Here is a 21077-nt window from a genome sequence, read left to right on the forward strand (position 1 = left end):
AGCAAAAGCTGCCAATATCAATTGGCTGGGTGGAAATCAACTCAACATGCCAGAGCTCACCCTGAAGAAAGTTTAAGAAGCCAAACTTTGAGAGGTCAGCTGATTGCTGTATCATCAACATTGTAAAACTGGCATTCTTCTGCTAAGGCAAAGACCCTCAAGTAAAATTGCACCTCCAGCGATTGTGAAAGCCAAGTTGCCACCAAATGCCTAAAACTGATGGATGGCGTGAACTTGGTCTGGTTGCTTAGTCAACCATGTGACACCAGAAGTCTCTCCTGGATTTGGTTTTCCAACCACCTCCTTCCCATTAAGGGACACTGTAGAGCTATTATATTGTTTGTTTGGTTTGCAGAATGGGAACCCTGTCAAACTTCTCATTTCTTTATTTTCTGGATCAATGTAAGAGTGAAAATTTGGGAGAACAGACTTTACCAAGTTTGGATTTTTTATTTTATTTACTCAGGTATTCTACAGTAAGTCAAGTTTAATTCAAGTAAAATCAATTATTAACTAGGTAGCTCTTCATACCTCCAATGAACGCTGGTTGGAAAAGCGGTACATGTGACACAATTTGAATAGGAGCTTTCTACTAACAGCTGCCTCCAGATGAAGCCGCCAAATCTTCATGTACTGTACATGTGGAGATCCAGTGGTGCCCCTCACTATACAGCAGTAAAGATAATGGTCCATCACCTCTTCAACATTCCTACTATGTATGGAGGGAAAGCCTTTTGAAAATACTGTTGCTAATTTTTGGGGTGTTCACACAAAAAGGATTTTTGTTTTCCATTTTGTTTAGTACTTTTCATTGCCTTACCACTAAACCCATTATTTGTGGTCACGTCACATAGGCAGGGAACGTATGTGAATCGACGGTAAAAAGAATTAAGACCAGTAGTAACTCTTCTGTTTCTGGACAGACCCGTCCTACCCGCTAGATGTTCTCAAAGCAAGGAGAAGAAACAATGCAGGATTGAACAGCCTGTGTTCTACTCAAAAAGCACAGTGTGTACTGTACATAGCATAAAAACTCCAAACAGCCTCTAGACACAGGCTGCTTCCATCCGCCATCAAAACACTTTGTCTTGCATACAAAAATAAGACCCAGAGCTGTATGGAATACAAAATAAGCCCATTACAGTACGGGCGGGAGGAGACGGGGGGAGAAGAGCTGCTACTTAGCAACAACGCAGAGCTTTAAACCAAGCTGCCTGTTGGGCATGCGATAAACATTAGTAGCGGAGATGCTTTTGCCATACCTAGGACTATGGGTGGGTTAACCCTTCCTGTGCCAAAAATTTTAGCGATCCCTACACACCTAACAAAAACAGAATTGAAACCTCTGCACAATAGAAACATTTTTAAATATTGCAATATTGTTAAAAAGTTGGATTTTCCATGCCAAGAACATGAAGCTCCTTACCCCTCAACAACCTATTGTTTCTTTAACACTTTGTAGTCGTGCATGTATTCACCTCTAAACCACACCTAAGGACTTTTTACAGATTGTGACCTGCACAAGCCACCCATAGGCAGTATATGCAACAAGGTATTACCGCAAGGTGAAGGGTTGCCATGATCAAAACCACATTCATCTTCGTCAATTTTTACATCTTTCCATATATAAATACATGCCCTCAACCTATAGTTCTTCTTAGAGAGTTAAACCTTCTCCAGGTTGTGCGCCAAGGGTTAAGGAAGAGCTGCAGGTCACACTTTATCCTAGGTTTCCAAATGGACCCCGTAGGGTGAGAGAAGGGTTAAGATCTGGGTGTTGTAGTTCAGCACCTAGCTATATTGGATTCATAGAGAAATGGGCAAGGAAGGTCACACATGAAACAAAAATATGAAATGAAAATCTATTCTAGCACCATCATCTCACCACCAAACCTATAAAACCCTGCCTGTGGATCTTCTAGAAGCCATCGGCTTGTTCCCGCAGAACAGAACATAATGGAGAGCAGGCATTTAGGGCTAAAAAGAGAACAAAAAAGTCAATGTAATAGCCTAGGAGACATAATGGTAATAAAGAAGGGAATCATTCTCGGGAAGAACGGAGACCCCAGCCCATCTCCTCCACCTTATACCAGGTTAATCCATCACCCCCTGTATTAGTTTATGAAATAGGTCTTCTATGAGATCTGCCAAAACAGGAGCTCAAACCACACTGAGCCTCTCTCCGGCTGTCAGGGCATGGATAAAATAAAGGCAGGGAGGAGGAAGGGAGGGGGATGTATTTTTCATCAGGCGGTGTATAATTTATAAACAGCATTAAATAGTTTGCGCTGTCACCCCCCCCCCCCCTCGCAGAGCGAGTCCCTCCTCTGTATCGGGGTTGGACAGCACTTAAGCCTGCATTAATTTCGTCTCTGGGTACAGTGTGTTCTTGGATTCACATCTGCGAGTGATCATAAACGCTGTGGAATGCTGGCAGAACATCGAGACCTGCCAGTGCGCCCATGACATCACTCTGGGAAAGGGCTGGGGGTGCCGGCCGAGGGCCAGACTGCGGCCCGGGGCTGTGTACAAAACTGCATGGAGTCCCATCAACATTTAGGTTTATTATAAAAATCTACATATAAACCATATTACAGATTTATACACGAGCTTATAAATAAGGCTGTAAAAAAAGAAAGAAGAAAAAAAAAAAAAAAAGTCATACGGCTCATAGCAAAGAACGTCAGCATGCTAAAACGGCAAAAGTTTCCTGCCCCACAGAGCCGCTTCTTTTGTCCCGTTCACCATTAGTAGACATGGATACTAGACTGGAACCATGTAATGTAGGACAGGAGTCAAGAGACTTGAGATACCCGAGCTGGAATAAGCGCTGTGCACTGGACCCTTTGTCACTGATGGTCTCATTTGATGGAAAAAATAAAATGACGCATGAGCGGTGACAGAAGATGACAGACCCCATTATAAGTCAATGGTCTCAGTCCCAAGCCCGGCTTAACGAGTCAAAAACCAGACCACACTGTGGTCTACCCATCACAGAGTGATTGTAATGTCCATGAAACTTTAGGGTCCAGTCACACGTCCACAAAATTGGTCTGCATCCATGCGACAATTTTGAGGAACGGGTGCAGACCTATTCATTTTCAATGGGGCCGCAAAAGATGAGGACCGCATACAGTGTGCTGTCCGTATCCGCACTTCCGTTCCATGGCCCCGCCAAAAAATAGAACATGTCCTATTCTTGTCCTCAGCCACGGACAAGAAAAGGCATTTCTATTATAGCGCCGGCCATGTGTGGTCTACAAAATGTGGAACGCACATGGCCGGTGTCCAACAGTTGCGGATGTGTGAATGGACCCTTAGGACAACTTGTCCTTTTTCATGCAGAAGACTGACATATATGGGTCAAGTTAGCATCTGACCAGGAAGCAGGTGAGGATGAAATGTACTTCTCTTTCTAATTAATCCCTTAGTGATCATAGGAAACATGTGAAAAATGTTCTAGTAATTATGTGCAAGAATATTCTTCCCATACATGTTAATGTGTCCCAGCCAATTATTGGCAGGGGCGGATTGGTTATGGACTACAGGGAAACTTCTTGTTGGGCTGATGCCCAGGGTGGCCACGTGAGCCAGGGAAGTAATGATCTGATGCTCCCTCCCTGACTCCACTGTATTGCCATCCTGAGGCCACTGGAGTAGGACGACAGCTGGCACTGGCCAATACAGAGGGACAGTTACTGGGAGGTATTTTGTGATGCACAGCGGTGTTTGAGTCTGCTGGGCAGTAAATTGAGCTCCACTGGGGTGGTATTATGTGCCGCAGTATGGTAATGCCAGCTCCATCTGCTAGCGTTGCCCCACCTTCTGTCAATTTGGACCCATCTACAACATTGAGGTGACTTTCAGTTTTTCGTTTCCCCCAGGGCCACGTTAAGTTCCCATTCCACCCCTGACCATCAGGCCCTGGAGCTGCCAACCCTGCATGTTTATGGCCCCTTATGAAGGACCTATAGAGATTTGAGCACTTTTACTATTTAAATCTGTCAGTAGAGAGTAATACTCTTCACTGGCATCTTCAGGCAGCAGAGCAGATTACCTCCTTGGCCCATGTGTATGACCAGCTTGCTCATTTCCTCTGGGGAACTACAATCCCATACATCTGATAAAGCAATCACCTCTCAACCGACTGTACAGGATTATTTAAACAAATTGTAATCCAGACAAGAGTAATATCAGGACTACCACCAAAGCAAAACAATTACACTCCTGAATCTTTAAAAGGAGAACACCAGCCTGGAGCAGTTATCACCTGTGAATAGCAGATAACTGCTAGATCGATGGGGGTTCCAGATGTTGGGACCACCACCACCAGTCTCCAGAATGGGGCACCTTGATACTGCAAGATCATGGCTAGGAGAAGATTGAATGAAATGGAGATCAAACCTGCATCCTGCGGTTCCATTCAAATATTGTGGCACTGCTTAACATGGCTGAGAACATCGACTGTCAGGAACATTGGGCTTCACAATCTAGATTCGAAATTAACCTATTAATATGTTTTCAGAGAGTTGGAGGATACTTCAGTCTTAATAAATTAGATCAATATGGCTGGAAGACCCATGAATGGTTGTGATCAGTCGGGCCCAGGGTCCAAGACTCCCACTAATCAGGGGGTAGTGTACACAGTGTTCATTTGGCTCAGCCTCAGCACCAGGACCCCCATGGTGCAGCGGTTTTATTGTTCACCCGAATGTCTACAAATAGCCTGTAGAGAAAGGCTGCTTTTGCAATGGTTTAGTAACATTAACCCACTCGTCTTTTTTGAAGGACAAGAAACCCAAGAAGCTTTTCTGTGTTCTGCCGAGCCTGGATAGGAAATAGTTGAACGCTCATCCAAAGTTGGTCTTATGAGAGGTTAGTGCGCAATGCACAAAAATACACGTTGTGTCATTCCACTCAGAGAGGAATATAATGTACTCAGCTCGGCGATGGAATGACACAGGGACAATTAGGACATTATGCCTGGAGTATATGAGTGCCAAGGAAGAGTAACACAGCGTACCGAGTGTGGTCAAAAGCAATGGCGAGGGAGGTGGAGGGAAGGGGGTGGGAGGACTACACAGAGCTCCTTTTAATTTGTTTACTTGTAGGCTGAAGATCTCACTTCTCTGTATCTGATGCCGAGGGTTCGGGCACATCTGGTTCCAGCTCCGATTGGCTCATTAGCCATTATACAAATGTATACAGTAATGTATAGGGGGATTAGGCATCCATTTACCTGTCCAGCTGCCTAATGAGCCTCATTTATTCACATGCTATGCACCAAAATGTGGCGTTAATGGATTCTAAAAAATGAGGCAGCTTCTGAGAGCTTCTAAAAAGGGATGGGAAATCTCCGTCTAGACGAGAGTGCCTTCATTACTTTACATTCATAATCCACCTTTCCTAGGAGGCAAAGTGGACTATGGACCCCCTAAAGAGTTAAGACCTGGGTGCATTTGCCATGCATGCATACTTACCAACACTGCAGTTAGTAAATACGGGGCATGAAATCTCCACCCCCAGAAGTGCCCTAAACCCTCCAGGACCACCCATATTCAGGCCAGCTTAGCCAGAGTTTGTTGAGATAGTCCCTGCAAATTCAGGACGGTTGGTAATTATGTGCATGCAACCCATCACTGATTAGGCCTCTTTCACACGAGCGAGTCTTCCACGCGTGTGCAATGCGTGACGTGAACACATAACACCCGCTCAAAACGCATTGCACTTGCGCTGAAAAAAAAAACAAAAACTGAACAACGGAACGCAAGCGCAGACAAAACTGATTAAACTTGCTTGCAAAATGGTGCGAGATTCACTGAACGTACCCTGAACGGATCCGGACCTAATCAGTCACGCTCGTGTGAAAGGGGCCTTAGACCCCAAGGCGAAAAGTATAAATGCGCATAATAAAAAACAAAAACACACACAAAACTGTAGAAGAGGAAAAAAAAAAAAAAAAAAAAAAAAAAAAAAAAAAAAAAAAAAGTAAAAAAAAGTGAATTCCTAAAGTTCCCATGGCACAGAGTAGACCTCTGCAGACCCCCATCTCTTTGCCCGATTCTCAGAGTCACTAAAGCCGATTTAACGGATTATGAACATAATAAAACTTTCTAGGCAGGAGCTCCGGGTGTAATGTCCGGCATGCATACAGTTAGTGTCTTCTGACAGCGAGTCATATGGACGCTTTAAATCACTGCCCTGATTGTGCACTCTCCACTCCACCCCTGGTTACATTAGAGCAGGGAGGAAAATAGAAAGAGCATGTATCTGTAATCTCGCATGATGATACACTTGGCTCCCAGCACTGTACATACTGTACCAAAGCTCTGGCAGACTCCCAGGGCAGGCACCAAGCCAGCTGCACAATAACAAACCCAAACCACCAACGTAAAAACAACACACACAGAAAAATTAAAAAGAAAAAAAATATGAGGAAGAGAGAGACAGAGCTCAAGAGTGTGTGAGAGACGCACATAAAAAGAGACACACACAGAAAGAGGGTAAAAAGTGAGAGAAACAATACAAAAAAATAATAATAAAGACACCCCCCCCCCCCCCCCCACACACACCCAAAAGAGAAAGACAGAAAGGTAAATACATTTAGCATCCATTTTCTTTAATAAATCTTTTTGCGATCAGTTGTCAGGTGGAGAAATGTTTTTAATTGTATTTTATTCTGCAGAGTGGTTATTGTCCCTGGCTCAAACTCCACCAAGGACTATATCTACATGGGGTTTGCAAGAGTTTCCTCCAGGTACTTGGGTTTCTTCCCAGACACCAAAAACCAAGCTGGAATTAATACAGTGTGCCCCAATGGGGACAGGGCGTGGTGGGAGTGATCACAGTCTCCGCTGTGGAGTATGTTGGTGCTATAGAAATTCATATTAATAAAAATCTATAAAATAAGTCTCCGCAGCCAGTTTAATACAGAACATGGATGTGTCTGAAACCTTCAATATGCTAACCACACAGAATGCAGGAGGACTTGACCTGGTTCGGACACTCCTAGAGCTGAGAAGTTCCTCTACATTTACCAAGGGAATCAAGTGCTGGATTTACTATTCTAACGGAGGATTGGATATCTATCATCAGGCTCACTTAATGACCTCTAGTCTAGACAAGAATCAATAGAAACCAATCCTGGTATGTTCTTTTTGGAAGTTATGCACCTGCTGTAGAATATAAGTGAGTAAACAATTCACCTTGTAATGTTGTACATGCCACAGCCAGCGATATACGAGAGCGGATTTCACCACTGGACCATGCAACGGCTTTGGTGGCTCTAAAAGCTGCCCTCACACCTTCAACAGCTGTTGGCCAAACACTTGTTTGGCCGATGGGTATTTCTCCTGTGCCCCCATACACATGTTCCCAACACCCCTGGTGGGATTATCTCCTGAGATCAAAGAATTCAACATGCCAGATCCTTCTTCCCCAACATAATTTCTCTGGGAGAGTCAGCACATCACCCACAGGCATATGGTCAGGAGGTCCAGCTGGAATTGGAGGCTTTGGCAGATTTTGTTCTTATGCGTGTGAACACCTTAACTTAAAGGGGTACTTCCATTTCAGACAACGATGGCATACTGCCATCAGTGTCAGAAAGGAGCAGGTCCCAGAAGTGAGACCCACATGTATGTCCAGAAGGGACCCCTCCAAAGTAAAAGGGAGGGCAGCTACGCACATGGCCACCCTCCGTTCACTATAGGAGTTCCGAAAATAGAGAAGCAGTGTTTCCAGCAGTCCCACAGCAGTGAATGGAGAGGGGGCAGCACATACGTGGTGTGCTCTCCAGTCACCGCTTGGGACTTCTGAAAACGCTCCTGCTTGGCCATTTTCAGAATTTCTTATAGCAGTGAATGGACACTGCAAATGTGCACTTCGGAGATAGCAGAAGCTCCCGGAGGTGGGACCAGCAAATAGCGGACATTGATGGCATATTGTAGCCATACTGTATGTCATCAATGCCTGAGATGGGTCAACCCCCTTTAAAAAGGTAAATGGACATCACAGTAGGTCTATCTCGGCTCCGACCCATTCATTTATTACATGGACTACCATTTATCTGGTGGCCACCAACTGTGATGTTTGGGAAGTAGAAACCCGCATGAGCAGATAACTGTGGTGCTTCACGAGAATCTTTTTATTCAAATGACATTACACCGTACCTGTTAGGTTACTATTCACTGTATTCCTGTAGGGTTTTGAAGCCAGCACAAGACCTGAGCTCCATGACCACTCATAGGTTAGCTGTGCCCTACTTCTCTTACTCATCTTGGCGATTTCTAATCCTTAGACGAAAGTCTTTTTCGTTTTACAGTTATGCAATAAATAGGCGGGTTCCAGTTTTTTGGCAAGATCTACAAGGGGCGTGATATTTGTGAGGCTGAAGGGAACCAGAGAGGAACTTTAGGATACGCATCAACTGTTAGCATATAATAGAAATGGCATCGGATATATAAATTGCATTTGGAGAAGAAATACAGCATTTAACTTGGTGACAAAATACGATATGATCAACAGGAATCGGAAGCCACACATGATCAGTATTATTGGACTCATGAAGATCTCCGCAATTAGTTGTTGTGAAAATTGGCTGCTTGCATGCACATTTTCAGCTCGGACACAGTGTAATTTACCATATCATTTGAGGCATAGCTTCCTGTGTTGGACAGGCCAGCGCTGCCCGGCTGACAGATGTGAACCTCGGATTTAAAGGAACCGCAAAATCTGTTGTACGCAATTTATAGAAAGAAGGCGATTATAAACTGCTGCTAATATGGTCTACAGATATGTATGTAAATGCTTCCGGAAGTTCTTAGACATGTGGTTGATGGAAGTAAAGTATTGATCATGGGGGCAGACATTTTTCTGGATTTTTTTTAAAACTTCACTGATCAACACTAAAGTTGAGCCAGCCAAAGACATGAAATATCTCAGAGAACAAAGGGATTGGGAAAGTCAACATGTCCTGCCTTCCCCGACATCTGTTGGGGACAGTTGAGAGGTTCTCATACACATAATATAGTCCCTCAGTCCCATCAATTTCTCTTTTGTGTATGGGCACCTTTAGCTCTATCAAGCTGAAGTAGCTGCTTACAGGGACAATGCTTTTCATCCAACTCGATAGTATATGGCGGTATGAAAGGCCAAATCATGTAAAAGCATACTACTGGCCAAGAATCAGGCCAGCAACCAGGAAGCAAGTGCTCCGGATAACAGGACCATGTGAAGGCACCACCAATCACCCTATAAAACACTGCTTGAACACAATCACATTGTACAAGCTGCACCTAAAACAGTTTGTCAGCAACGCCTGCAGCCTGATGACAATATGCAAACTGAGCAAACAATCGTAATAATGACCATTACGAAAGACCCTTTAAATGAGTGCTGTTGGACTTTAAGATAGTTGATAGGTGCTTGTTTATTGCCTTGCATCGGGCCATGCAAGAGGACTCTTGCATGGACCGATGCAATAAAATAGGTTGAAATTTTTTCCGCATGCAATTTGTGAAGAAAAATTTGCGACTTTTGCCAACTCACACCACTTTTCCAGAGTATTGAGAAAAGGGGGAGGGCCATCGGGTCCAGCTTATTTATCATTTTCCTTGCCTTGCCTCAAGGGAGCTGGCTTACAGTTAAAGGGGTTGTCTCACTTCAGCAAATAGCATTTACCATGTAGAGAAAGGTACGGTAATACAAGGCACTTACTAATGTATTGTGATTGCCCATATTGCTTTGCTGGCTGGATTAAGGTTTCCATCACATACACTGCTCATTTCCATGGTTAGGACCACCCTGCAATCCATCAGCGGTGGCCGTGCTTGCACACTATAGGAAAAAGTGCCAATCTCTCTGGTCGTCGGCACTGCGCGACCGCACATAGGCTGGTGCTTTTTCCAATAGTGTGCAAGCATGACCACTAGGGATAAGCGAATAGACTTCGGATGAAACATGCAATGTATAATGTGATGGAAAAATGAATCCAGCCAGTAAAGGAAGCAATATGGATAATCACAACACATAAGTGCCTTGTATTAACTTTCTCTACATGATAAAAGCCATTTGCTGAAGTGAGACAACCCCTTAAAAAGGTTGTTATATGGCCTGCTGGACGACGCGTCAAACTCATGTAGAGGCCTGCGCTTCCACATAACTTTGGCGCTTTCTCTGGCAGCACAGAGAGGCTGAGGACCAGTGTGAAAAATGCTGGTCTAAATAAATGAGAGGTTCATGTATGGACTCTTCCCTTTAGGATTTTTCAGGGTAGCACATATTCTAGCAACTCCATCTACTCCCCCTGCAGAGTGTAACATACTGACTACAGCTAATACAGTAGGATGGACATAGGAGGTCTCACCTGAATGAGCCAGCAAATGCATTCGAAGTCGCAAACTGTCCAGAAACCTCTTTCCACAGAGCTCACAGCCGTACGTCTTCATACCACTGTGCAGCTTCCTAGAAGGAATAAAGAGAACCCAAAAATGTCAAAATGCGATTTCTTTGCAATTAAAATCTACCAAATACAAGCAATTCCTATACAGTATCTAGACGGCAGAACTAAAAACACGTTCTTAGGACTTCCAGATATTCGCCCATGCTCCGAGGTTTCACATCCAGTCTCTGGAGGGATGAGGAGTAACATTAAAGAGGACCTGTAATCCATCCTGACATGCATCACCCCCAGGAATAACACTTCTGGAGCATCTTTTTCTAGAACTCTGCTGTGCTGTTCCTTTGTCAGTCCCGCTAGACGTTAATGAATAAATGCAACTGGAAGCACTGATTAAAAAAGGGACACACCCCCAGGATATAAAGTGCCAAAGGGGATATAACTAATGGGGTCCCACAATGGAGCGGCAGACGTGCATGCGTGCCCGGTGCTCCATTCAACCCTATGGGACTTCCAGAGACAGCAGAGTACAAGCGCTCAGCCTTCTCCGGCTGCCCCACAGAGCCGAATGGAGCATCAAAGCATGTGTGACCACCTCTCCACAGGCCCTAGTGGTCAGACCCTCTCTAATCTGTGGGCAGAGGACAAGTCGTTGTAATGGGACAACCCCTTTAAATACATTCTTACACTTTGTACATGCTAAGATCACATGTCAGATAACAAAAACGAAACCATGAAGACATGACTACAAAGAATGCGAGATGATGCCCTAAGCAGAAAGAATGAAGACAGACAACACACCCTTGCCGAGGCCGCGCAAAACTTTCATTTGTTTCTACACAGGCAGCAATCATAATTAAAAGAGCATGCACTTGTTCTGCATCCACACGACCTTGGAGAGAAGGCGATACACTCCAAACAGCACATAACGTAATAATTCTAGGTTAATATTACCAGCACGAGGAAAAGTGTAAAAGCTCTAAAAACAACAGGTCAAATCGCTGGCAGCAGCAGTAATGTGTGTGTGACAAAACACTGTGTACTCTGCTGCAGGAGAAAGTCTTGGCAGCGATCGGCACAAATTCCTGCGTCTCTGCCAGACATCGCTGAAACTTCCGAAGTTTAAAAAAGGAAGAAGGGAAAACTAAAAACATCTCCAGCAGATCCATGTCCATCCAGACTGGTGGCAAACAGAACGGCCCATAGATCCCTAGAATCTTACTTATGGTTAGAGAAAAATAAGTAACAATGGTTGGAGATCATTCCAAGGGCCCACCCCACACCCCATGAATCCAGCCCACCTTAAGCCCCGTGAATTCAGCCCACCCTACGTCCCGTGAACATGGCCCACCAGCCAAACATGAACCAGGGCCCACCCTACAAGCCCCTCAACCCAGCCTACCCTACGCTCTGTGAAACTGAAAACCCTGGCATATAACCAGCTGAAAAGGTCCCCAAAACTTAGATGCTTTGGGCACTGTAGACTTATCACAGCTGCCAGGTAATCTTGTAAATGGGAATTATTTTAAAAAATTCTGTTCAGCAAATGCAACTGAAAACTGACGTTTTTCACCTTAAAGACGACCTGCCACCACTCCGGACATTTCTTAGTAACTGCTTGCATTCCACGTGAAATAATTCTGGATCATCTCTTCTTAGAACTCTGCATTGTGCTGTTCCCACCCCCGGAAATGTACTGAACAAGTGTGTCAACTTGTTGTTATTATTCCCCCTTGTCAAAGGGGTATGTCCCTAGACCGTCTTAGGGCACAACCACACAGCATGGTCATGTCACGGTTGCAATTCGGCTACGGGGTCTAGTTAAGCTAATGGGGACTGCCTTGTTCGGTTGGTCTGCATTGTTAATAACAGTGCTGTACTGGGTGTGCTGCACAGCCAGTAACAAGACAGACCAACTAAAAAGTGTGCTATTCTCCCTAGTTTAATTAGGGACCGCACCGCAGTGAACATGGTTGTACCCTTATATTGTGAGCACTGACTGGACAATTTAAGAGAGCGTGCAGGGACACCCCACCCAACTGGTATCATCCAACTGTCAATTTATTTATACATGCATTTCTAGTAAGGGTACTTTCACACTTGTGGCAGAGGATACCGGCAGGCAGTTCAGTCGCCGGATCCGGCATTCTGGACGCAAACAGATGGCATTTGTCAGACGGATCCGCATGCGGATCCTTCTGACAAATGCATTGAAATATCGGATCTGTCTCTCCAGTGTCATCCAGAAAAGCTGATCTGGTATTTATTTTTTTCATAGATTTAAAAAAGGTCTATGCATCCGCAGACCAGAAGAACGGATCCGTCAATGCGGCACTGATACATTTCAATAGAAATTAATGCCGGATCCGGCATTCCAGCAAGTGTTCAGGATTTTTGCCCGGAGAGAAAAATGCAGCATGCTGCGGTATTTACTGCGGCCAAAAAACATAAGAGGAACTGAACTGATGCATCCTGAACGGAATGCTCTCCATTCAGAAAGCATGGGGAAAAAAATGATCCGGATTTTTTTCCGGTATTGAGCCCCTGTGACGGAACTGTATACCGGAAAAGAAAACCGCTAGTGTGAAAGTACCCTAAGAATAACAGAGGAACAGTGATATGAAAAGATGTTCTTGGATTGTTATGGGGAATACAACTAAATTACTAAAACCCACAATATACGGTATATGACATGCTTTCACTGCTCTTAAAGAAAAAAAAAAAAATACAAAAATACAAAAGAATTTTTTTTTTTTTTTTTAAAACACAGCCATGTGTCTATCTCCATAGACTTTACTGGTTCTGAAAATGGTGTGTGAATGCAGCCCAACTGTCTGACAAAGGGTTTGCAGTCTCGGCTGACAGATCTGCTCTGGATCTGCTCCTACCGCACAGCCGGCATTGGCCAAGCAGATTCTTCACGTCTATTCTTCTGGCGGGTAAACAGAGCAGACACAACAGGTTTCACAAAAGGACAAAGAAGTTTATCAGCACAATAAATGGAAACAAATAACAGGATAACGGGATCTACTTGTCTCAATTAACTGATAAACCTCGCAGATTACGCTGACAGATCTGACTGATCTATCTGGAGTGGCAGCAGAGCCATGAATAATAATCATAGATTAGGATCTAGAACGCCCCACTGGGGAAGAATCAGAAAGCACTAATGATTTAGGGAAATAGCTACAATTTGGAAAGCGTTCCTGCAATAAGAATCAAAACTGCTATAGTGGATATATATGTAGCAGAGCTGAACTTGTCGTTTAAAGCTTTTAAGCAACATGAAAATTCACCCTCTTCAAGATAACAGAGTAGGGTTACTTGCATTCCTCTGGAAAGCCACAAATCTTGACAAAGAACATCTGGACATCAAGGGAAAACGGGTTCGCAGTCATGATCAACCAATTACATTTACATGACCGTTATACCGTTTGCAAAACAGATTTAGTGGTCACCATATAAGCCTCCTTGAGGCTCCATGCACACGGCAGAGTCCATATTTCAATCCACAAATGATGGATCCACTAAATTCTTCTACCCTGTGCATTTGCATTTTTCTCAATCCCGTCAATAGAAAGGCCAATTCTAGGACAAGAATAGTACATGTTCTATAATGAGTGGACCAGCTACAGGGATCCAGAATAAATACGGATGTGTTCGTGGCTCCAAGGAAATAAAAGGGTCGTGTGCGCGAGACCTTAAAGTCTACCTGAGTTTTCAAAAAAAGTTTGCATAATGGATGTGCTTCATTGTAGAATCATAACTGAGAAGAAGCCGGTCTTTTCTGGGGTTTCCCTAAGATCTTCTTTAGCCATATTATTCCCTGTTTAACTTGCACAGCTAGATGTATTTCTCTCACAAGCTGGGAGTGTCTCCCTTCTGTGTGCAGTGACTTCACTTCCCTTATTTCCCCACTAGGTTTGTTTTCTTCTAGGGAACATATTCTTCATCCGCATCCAATCAGCATTTTTTTGCGGGTCAGGTGCAGACCCATTCACTTCAATGGGGCCGCAAAAGATGCACACAGTACACCGTGTGCTGTCCGCATCAGTTTGTCTGTTCTGTGCCCTTCACAAAAATGTCCAATTCATGTCCACATTATTGACAAGGATAGGACTGTTCTAGTATGGGCCTGGGCGTTCCATTCCGCATAATGTGGAATGCACACGGCCAGTATCTGTATTTTGCAGATTTGCAATTTGCGGACCTCAAAACACGCTACGGTCGTGTGCATGAGCCCATGCAGACATACAGGCGCTTCTTTGCTCTTCAGAAGCTGTGTAGGAGCACTTCTATTAGGCTCAGGAGCTCAGCTAGCTCTAACACGCCCCCATTACCTGTGAGCTGGCTTCCGTGTCTATTACTACGGATGGATCTTGTCACCCATTTAACACCATGTAGATTAATGTCTGAATCTCTTTAGCAGTGGGAGCCAACTGCAGCCACCACTAGCTTACTGCAGATATTTGTACACAGACCTCCATAATAAAGCAGTATGCAGTTAGCTCTTCAGCTCCCTCTAGAGGTGACTGCAGGCAGACAGCTGCATCATATAATCCTCACCTATACAGTGGATTTGGAGCTTTCAAAATCAGAAAAATCTGAGGATTCTAGAAACATAAAATGTGAATATATTTAGATTAAAAATAATACAAAATGACATCTAGAGGAATGGAACATATGGAATTGTTCTTCCATACATGCTAATAAATAGAGGGGCAGCAGCAATGGAAGAAACCGTATCTTCCAGTTTAATAGGTCACAAGAGTGATCTGTGCATGCTAACTGGAACCTAATGCTGTCCAAGAGTCGTCATTTTGGCTGAAAAGGTTCAACTGACAGTGGATTTTATATAAAAAAGGGTAAGAAAGACATTTGGCGTCACTTAGGGAAAGAGGGGAGCGGGAGACAATAGAATAATTTGGGTTCAATTCCAACCAGCAATGAAGGAGATGATCTCTGTTGGGAGTAGTTGGTCAGTCCTGATATCCATGGGATCAATGTGCTCACAAACACTTTTCTGGTGCACCATGAGCCCTCAAAATACACAATTTAAAATCTGCAATTACTATATTTGTTTAACCTGATTTTGTGCAAAGTTGCTCAATTAAGACAGAAGAGATAAGAGAGGTAAAGTCCAAACTCCTTTACTTCAAGGTGTGCAAACATCTTCCAGACAAGGTCAGTAAATGAATAATTTTACAGAAACCACCGTATCTCTCACCGACCTTCATTAACTATTGTGACCAGTCTTAAGTGTAATCTAGTTTCTTGTCTTCTTAAATTTTTTTTTATTTATGGCAATTGCCCATCGTTAGTGGCGTTAGAAGCGAGTCGCATCCGGATCTAAAACTTACAGCCATTAAAGGGACACTTCCTATATGCGAATATTTATGTCATTTTAGTCAAATTGAAATAAACGTGTAGATGATTTTTTAGATATAAATTTTGCCAACTCACTCTTTGTATTCTAATTAGGCTACACTTTCACGTATGCATTTGGTTTGAGGATCGCAAAACCTGACCAAAACGGTTCGTTTTGATGCTTCTGTTCAGTTAAGAAGCGATTATGTGAAATTGGGAAAAATAAAATAAAATCTAAAATTTAGGATCCTAAAAAAAAAAAAAAAAAAAAGTATCCATCACCACATTCTTTTTAGTGACGGATCCGATTTGTTCCGTTACAATGACTGGACACAAACGCAGCTTGCAGCGGTTTTGTGACCGGTCAAAAAAATGGAATGCTGACGGAACGGAAGTCCTCCTGAACAGCTCGCTTACCATTCAGAATGCATAGGGACAAAACAGAACTATATCTCCATTTCTGCCAGATCTCAAAACCAGAACGCCAAAACCCATATGTGAAAGAAGCCCAACTCCCTGGAGCTCATGTTCTAGCATGGCATACCTCTGGCTTAAAGCCAAGTTCACACTTCAGTTTTTAGTCAGTTATTGTGAGCCAAAACCAGGTGCGGGACAAAAAGCAAAAAAACATGAAGCCCACTATGACCAATGGAGATAACTGAAGTGTGAACTGGACCTGACTCTCTCAATCAGACCATCACCGAGACCAGAGAGCCCCCCCCTTGTCAATTAGAGCCTCACATGTTACTCTAATCAACGCTATGTTCTTCTGGGGGCCTCATTAGGTCAGCCTACCCAGAGAACAATAGCGCGGTCACGTTTTCCAAATTATACACTTTATGGCTATATTACACTGGCTGATAATCGCTAGAGCGTTCGCATGCACACTCGCTAGCGATCATCTTGCAGGGTAATGCTGCCACAGATTGCGCGATGAACGGGCAAACGTTCATTCATCGGGCAAATCTGATTCTTAAGCATGCTTAAAAATAAGCGCTTGCCGGCAGCAGATCATGCTGTGTAATAGTGAACTGCTGCCGGCAAACCGCCCGACAGTATGGCGACGAGTGATGGCATAGAGATCGCTCCTCTCCATACCTGTGGAGGAGATCACTTCATGTAATGGCAGCAATCTCCTCCACTAGCTAGCAAGGGATTCCCAGGAAGTTTTCGAACAAATAGGGTTCGGATACAATCAAACCCAATTCACTCAATACTAATTATAAGGGTTACCCTTCATATAAGGCTACTTTCACATTCACGTTTTGGCTTTCCGTTTGCGAGATCCATCATGGGCTCTCACAAGCGGTCCCAAAAAGATCAGTTTTGCCCTAATGCATTCTGAATGGAAAAGGATCTGCTCAGAATGCATCAGTTTGCCTCCGAATCCGTCTCCATTCCGCTCTGGAGGCAGACGCCGAAACACCTGCAGCGTTTTGCTGTCCGCTTGACGGAATTGAGCCTAACGGATCCGTCCTGACAACTGATCCGGCTCCCATTGACTTTCAATGAAGTTCATGACGGATCCGTCTTGGCCATGTTACAGATAATACAAACGGATCCGTTCATGACAGATGTATGCGGTTGTATTACTGTAATGGGTCCATTTTTGCAGCTCCTTGATCCATGGATCCACCCAACCACCCCTTACAGCAGCAGTAAACTGACAGTAAATTACCAATCCACACGGTTCTCTGTGTTGACCCCTACAGAATGGAACATTTTTTGTATTTAATTTGCAATGGCATAGTACAGCCGAAATAAAATAAAATACAAAAAACTAAAATTCTGTGGATAAAAACACCCATCTGTAAACTAGGAAATGTCCGTTTACCAAAATTGGCTTTTGTTACTGGCTTACAGCATTGTGCTTATAAAGTGACTACATCTCGGAAGAGGAGCGATAGATCTACATAGGAAGTAGATGGACAGACACACATTTCTCCAAGGAAAGTGTAAAGGGGTTTGCGGCCTTTGTACAACCCTTTTTTTGCTAGAAGGGCTCCTCCAATAAGGCCATCACGGGATGTCCTGCTGCTGGGCCACGCTTTGACCTACGGAGCAATCTGGCTGCAAGAGTACAGTTTCCCTGCAGTGCCTCCACAGGAAAAACAGAGTATTACACTGTAGCTACTGAAATCAATAGGCACTTGCACCTTAAATCCTGGAGGATCCAGCAAGTCTATGCATGAGACGCCGTCACATTCATCTCTGTTCCTAAATAGGGGACCCCCACAAAAACCCATCATTTAAACTAATGGGCTATTTAAAAACTGGTTTTGGAACCTGGACTCCTCTTTTACCAAAGGTGACCCCACAACTTCTGAAGGATAAGGTGGGCCTGCTCTAGTAACCCTACATTGTGATGGTCTGTCTTCAAATGGAGGGGGTTATAGCTCCTCTTAAAATTTTCTAAATAAGCCGCCTCGTTTGAAAAGAAATTGCGTTTTTTGACGAATCCGACATTAAATAAGCTGCATGTATTCTACCATTTGACTAAGTCCCACTGAACCTGCTCGGCCGTGCTCCGATGGATATCTCAATGCGTTATCGAGGGGTTCAGGACACATTCCCTTGCTGCCAAGATTAGTCGGATTGCGCACTTGAACATGACAGATGCAGAGGCAGATACGGCAGCAGCAGACATGAGGTCGGGAGGTAACGTACCAATCAATACCTAGTTACAGGCTTCAGTCTGTAAGCAGGAGCAGATGAAACATGGCAGGCAGCGATGCTCTATGCGACTCTTGCGGCACGGACGGATATTTGGAACCGAAAATTTTTGCAGAAGACAGAACAAGTTTCTTTGTAACCCTAGAAGTCACGCGATTAGGGAGTGAACAGTATCAAAGAGCGGCACGATATTATGGCTCCAGATGTGGCTTTATTACGCCATCAATATACAGATGTAGCAGAGTCGAGTGTGACATTTCGCGCAATATATCATGAGGCGTCCACAGGACTGCCAGTAATCGTCCAAGTAGGTTTATATCTAGATTACGGTAGATACAGTTACATCATATTTAGTATAATATTAATACCTTAGAAAAAAAGAAAATAAGCATTAAAAAAAAAAAATGGAAAAAAAAAAAATAATACTAGGAAAGGCTATGGCAATTTAGTTTTACTTTTTCATTATTGCTAATTATTATTTATTTTTTTTACGTAAATTAGACTTAAACGCGTGCAGATCAGAAACGAATCTCCATTCCCGGCTCCAAGGGACGACTTTCTTCAAAGCGCAAGGTATGGATTTTATTCCCCTACATGCGGTAGTGTAAGCGCCACTTTTCCCCCCTCCACGACACACAGCCAGAACAATGCCGAGGACGTCTGACAGAAACCTATTTAAGGTCATTTATTGCCTTAATAAGCACCTTTGTCCAACAGGCAGTTTTTGACAACAGTGATAAATTCCAAATTTATGTCAAACCTAGCATATGTTTAGCAGCTCATTTCTAAGCAGAAGCAGCAGGCTCCCCTATAAATCACAGCTCGGATTGAAATGAAAGCAGATTATAGGGCTGGGGCTATTGAGAGAAATATAAATCAGGGCGGTTTAACTCTTAACACGGCACAAATTAACTGGATTGGCGGGGAAAGCTCGTTGGCAGCCGAAAGGCTAATTGTAAACCTCCATACTGGTAAGGATACCACAAGTATAGCTAAATAATGTATCTGCATTTATAAAAAAAAATAAAAAAATATTTTAGAGGGAATTTTTATTTATCAACCTGTTAAAGGGAACCTGTCACCTGGATTGTGTGTATAGAGCGGAGGGAACTTCTAGATCACCGCTAGCACATCTGCAATACCCAGTCCCCATAGCTCTGTGTGCTTTTATTGTGTCAAAAAACGATTTTATAGGAGTGTAAATGAACCTTAGAGGAGTCCTGTTTCCTCCATGCTTGAGAGGAGTCCAGCGTTCTGACAATGCTCATCTCAGATTAATTTGCATATGTATCAAATAGTTTTTTTGGACACAATAAAAGCACACAGAGCTATGGGGACTGGGTATTGCGGATGTACTAGCGGCCATCTAGCAGTCCATGTCCTCAGCTCTATACACAAAATCCCGATGACTGGTTCTCTTTATGTTGTAAATTCAGTCCAAATTGCAGGCAACACGTTCCAGAGCAGGAGGATGGATAGTTTGGAGGGAAAAGAAAGATTGAGTACATGCTGAATTTATGGATCTAGATCTCTTCCTTTTCTGGGCTTAGGAGTCCAGTGGGCGGTCTATTTCAGTGACTAAAAGCAGTCTCCGAATAAGTTTACAGATAGCAGCCAGTGAGTAGGACCGCCCACTGGACTCCTAAGCTCAGAACGAGCAGAGATGTAGATCCAGGTTTTGCTGAATCTATTCCCATAAAAGTATAGATCAATCCACGCCGCTCCTCCTGCTGTATAACATACTGCCTGCATTTTTCCCTATAAAAATATAAAATTCTTCAAAATGTCCCCATTTGATCATTTTTTTTTACAAAAGTTGCCAAACTCCATTTCTGGTAAGCTTTTTGAAACAGGATACTTTTGTCTACATTTGATACAGTACTCCCGTTTTTGTACAATAACTCCTTTATTGGATTTCATAGTTCTTTGCATTTTTTTTTTAAAGGCACACTGTATACCCAAGATAACTAAATTATACCCATTTTTCAAGCCCACCCAAAAACAGAATGCGCCAAAATGTGACTTAATTTTTGCCAAAATTCTGGCGAGAAGGAAATGAAACTCACCCCCCCTAAGCTCAACATCTTTGTTGGTCAGGTGCTACTGTGGTTATCTATCAAAAGGTCAAACTTAAAGAGGAAAGTAGCCTTGATAACTGAAGGGTTATCCTCAACGGATTGTGAACCTTATTGCTGGATGGGTGGCCTGGTGTACTGGTCTATGGCGTTTTGTATTTTCCTGGTAGGACATGCGGTCTCTTGTTCCCCTAATGGCAGAGGGGAACCATTTGTGATTGGAACGCTTGCTTTACCAAACCATTGAAACATGGCACAAAAAGTTGCGTGCCTACAGGGGAGGTGCAGTTGTATGGGTTTTCTTTTATTCGCTTTACCCCAAATCAGAAGAAGTAATAGAAACAGGAATTTATTTCTAGTTTGAAACTTTTAGGATCCAAAAATGTCATTATTTTTTTATTTATTTTTTTAAGAACTCATAGGCTAGACCAAACGTCAAATCCAACCAGGACAATATCAGCATAGCGTTTATATAGTCTTCTCCACGTAGTCTTGTTCCCGTCAACAATCCAAAACATAAAAAAGCCCTTTGTTGATGTTTGAGGAACAAAAAATAAAATAAA

The 21077-nt window shown here is 43.4% G+C and overlaps 1 protein-coding gene across 1 annotated transcript in view; it reads right to left on the minus strand.

Moving 5' to 3' along the window:
• Positions 1–21077, minus strand: part of ZBTB16 (zinc finger and BTB domain containing 16) — a 116073-nt gene that overhangs the window by 46347 nt on the left and 48649 nt on the right. Inside the window, exon 3 of the mRNA XM_044282283.1 lies at positions 10367–10464. Within this exon, the coding sequence (XP_044138218.1) occupies positions 10367–10464 (98 nt within the window). The remainder of the gene's footprint in view (positions 1–10366; positions 10465–21077) is intronic.

The sequence above is a fragment of the Bufo gargarizans genome, chromosome 2, assembly GCF_014858855.1.
Source record: "Bufo gargarizans isolate SCDJY-AF-19 chromosome 2, ASM1485885v1, whole genome shotgun sequence".
Taxonomy (NCBI): Eukaryota; Metazoa; Chordata; class Amphibia; order Anura; family Bufonidae; genus Bufo; species Bufo gargarizans.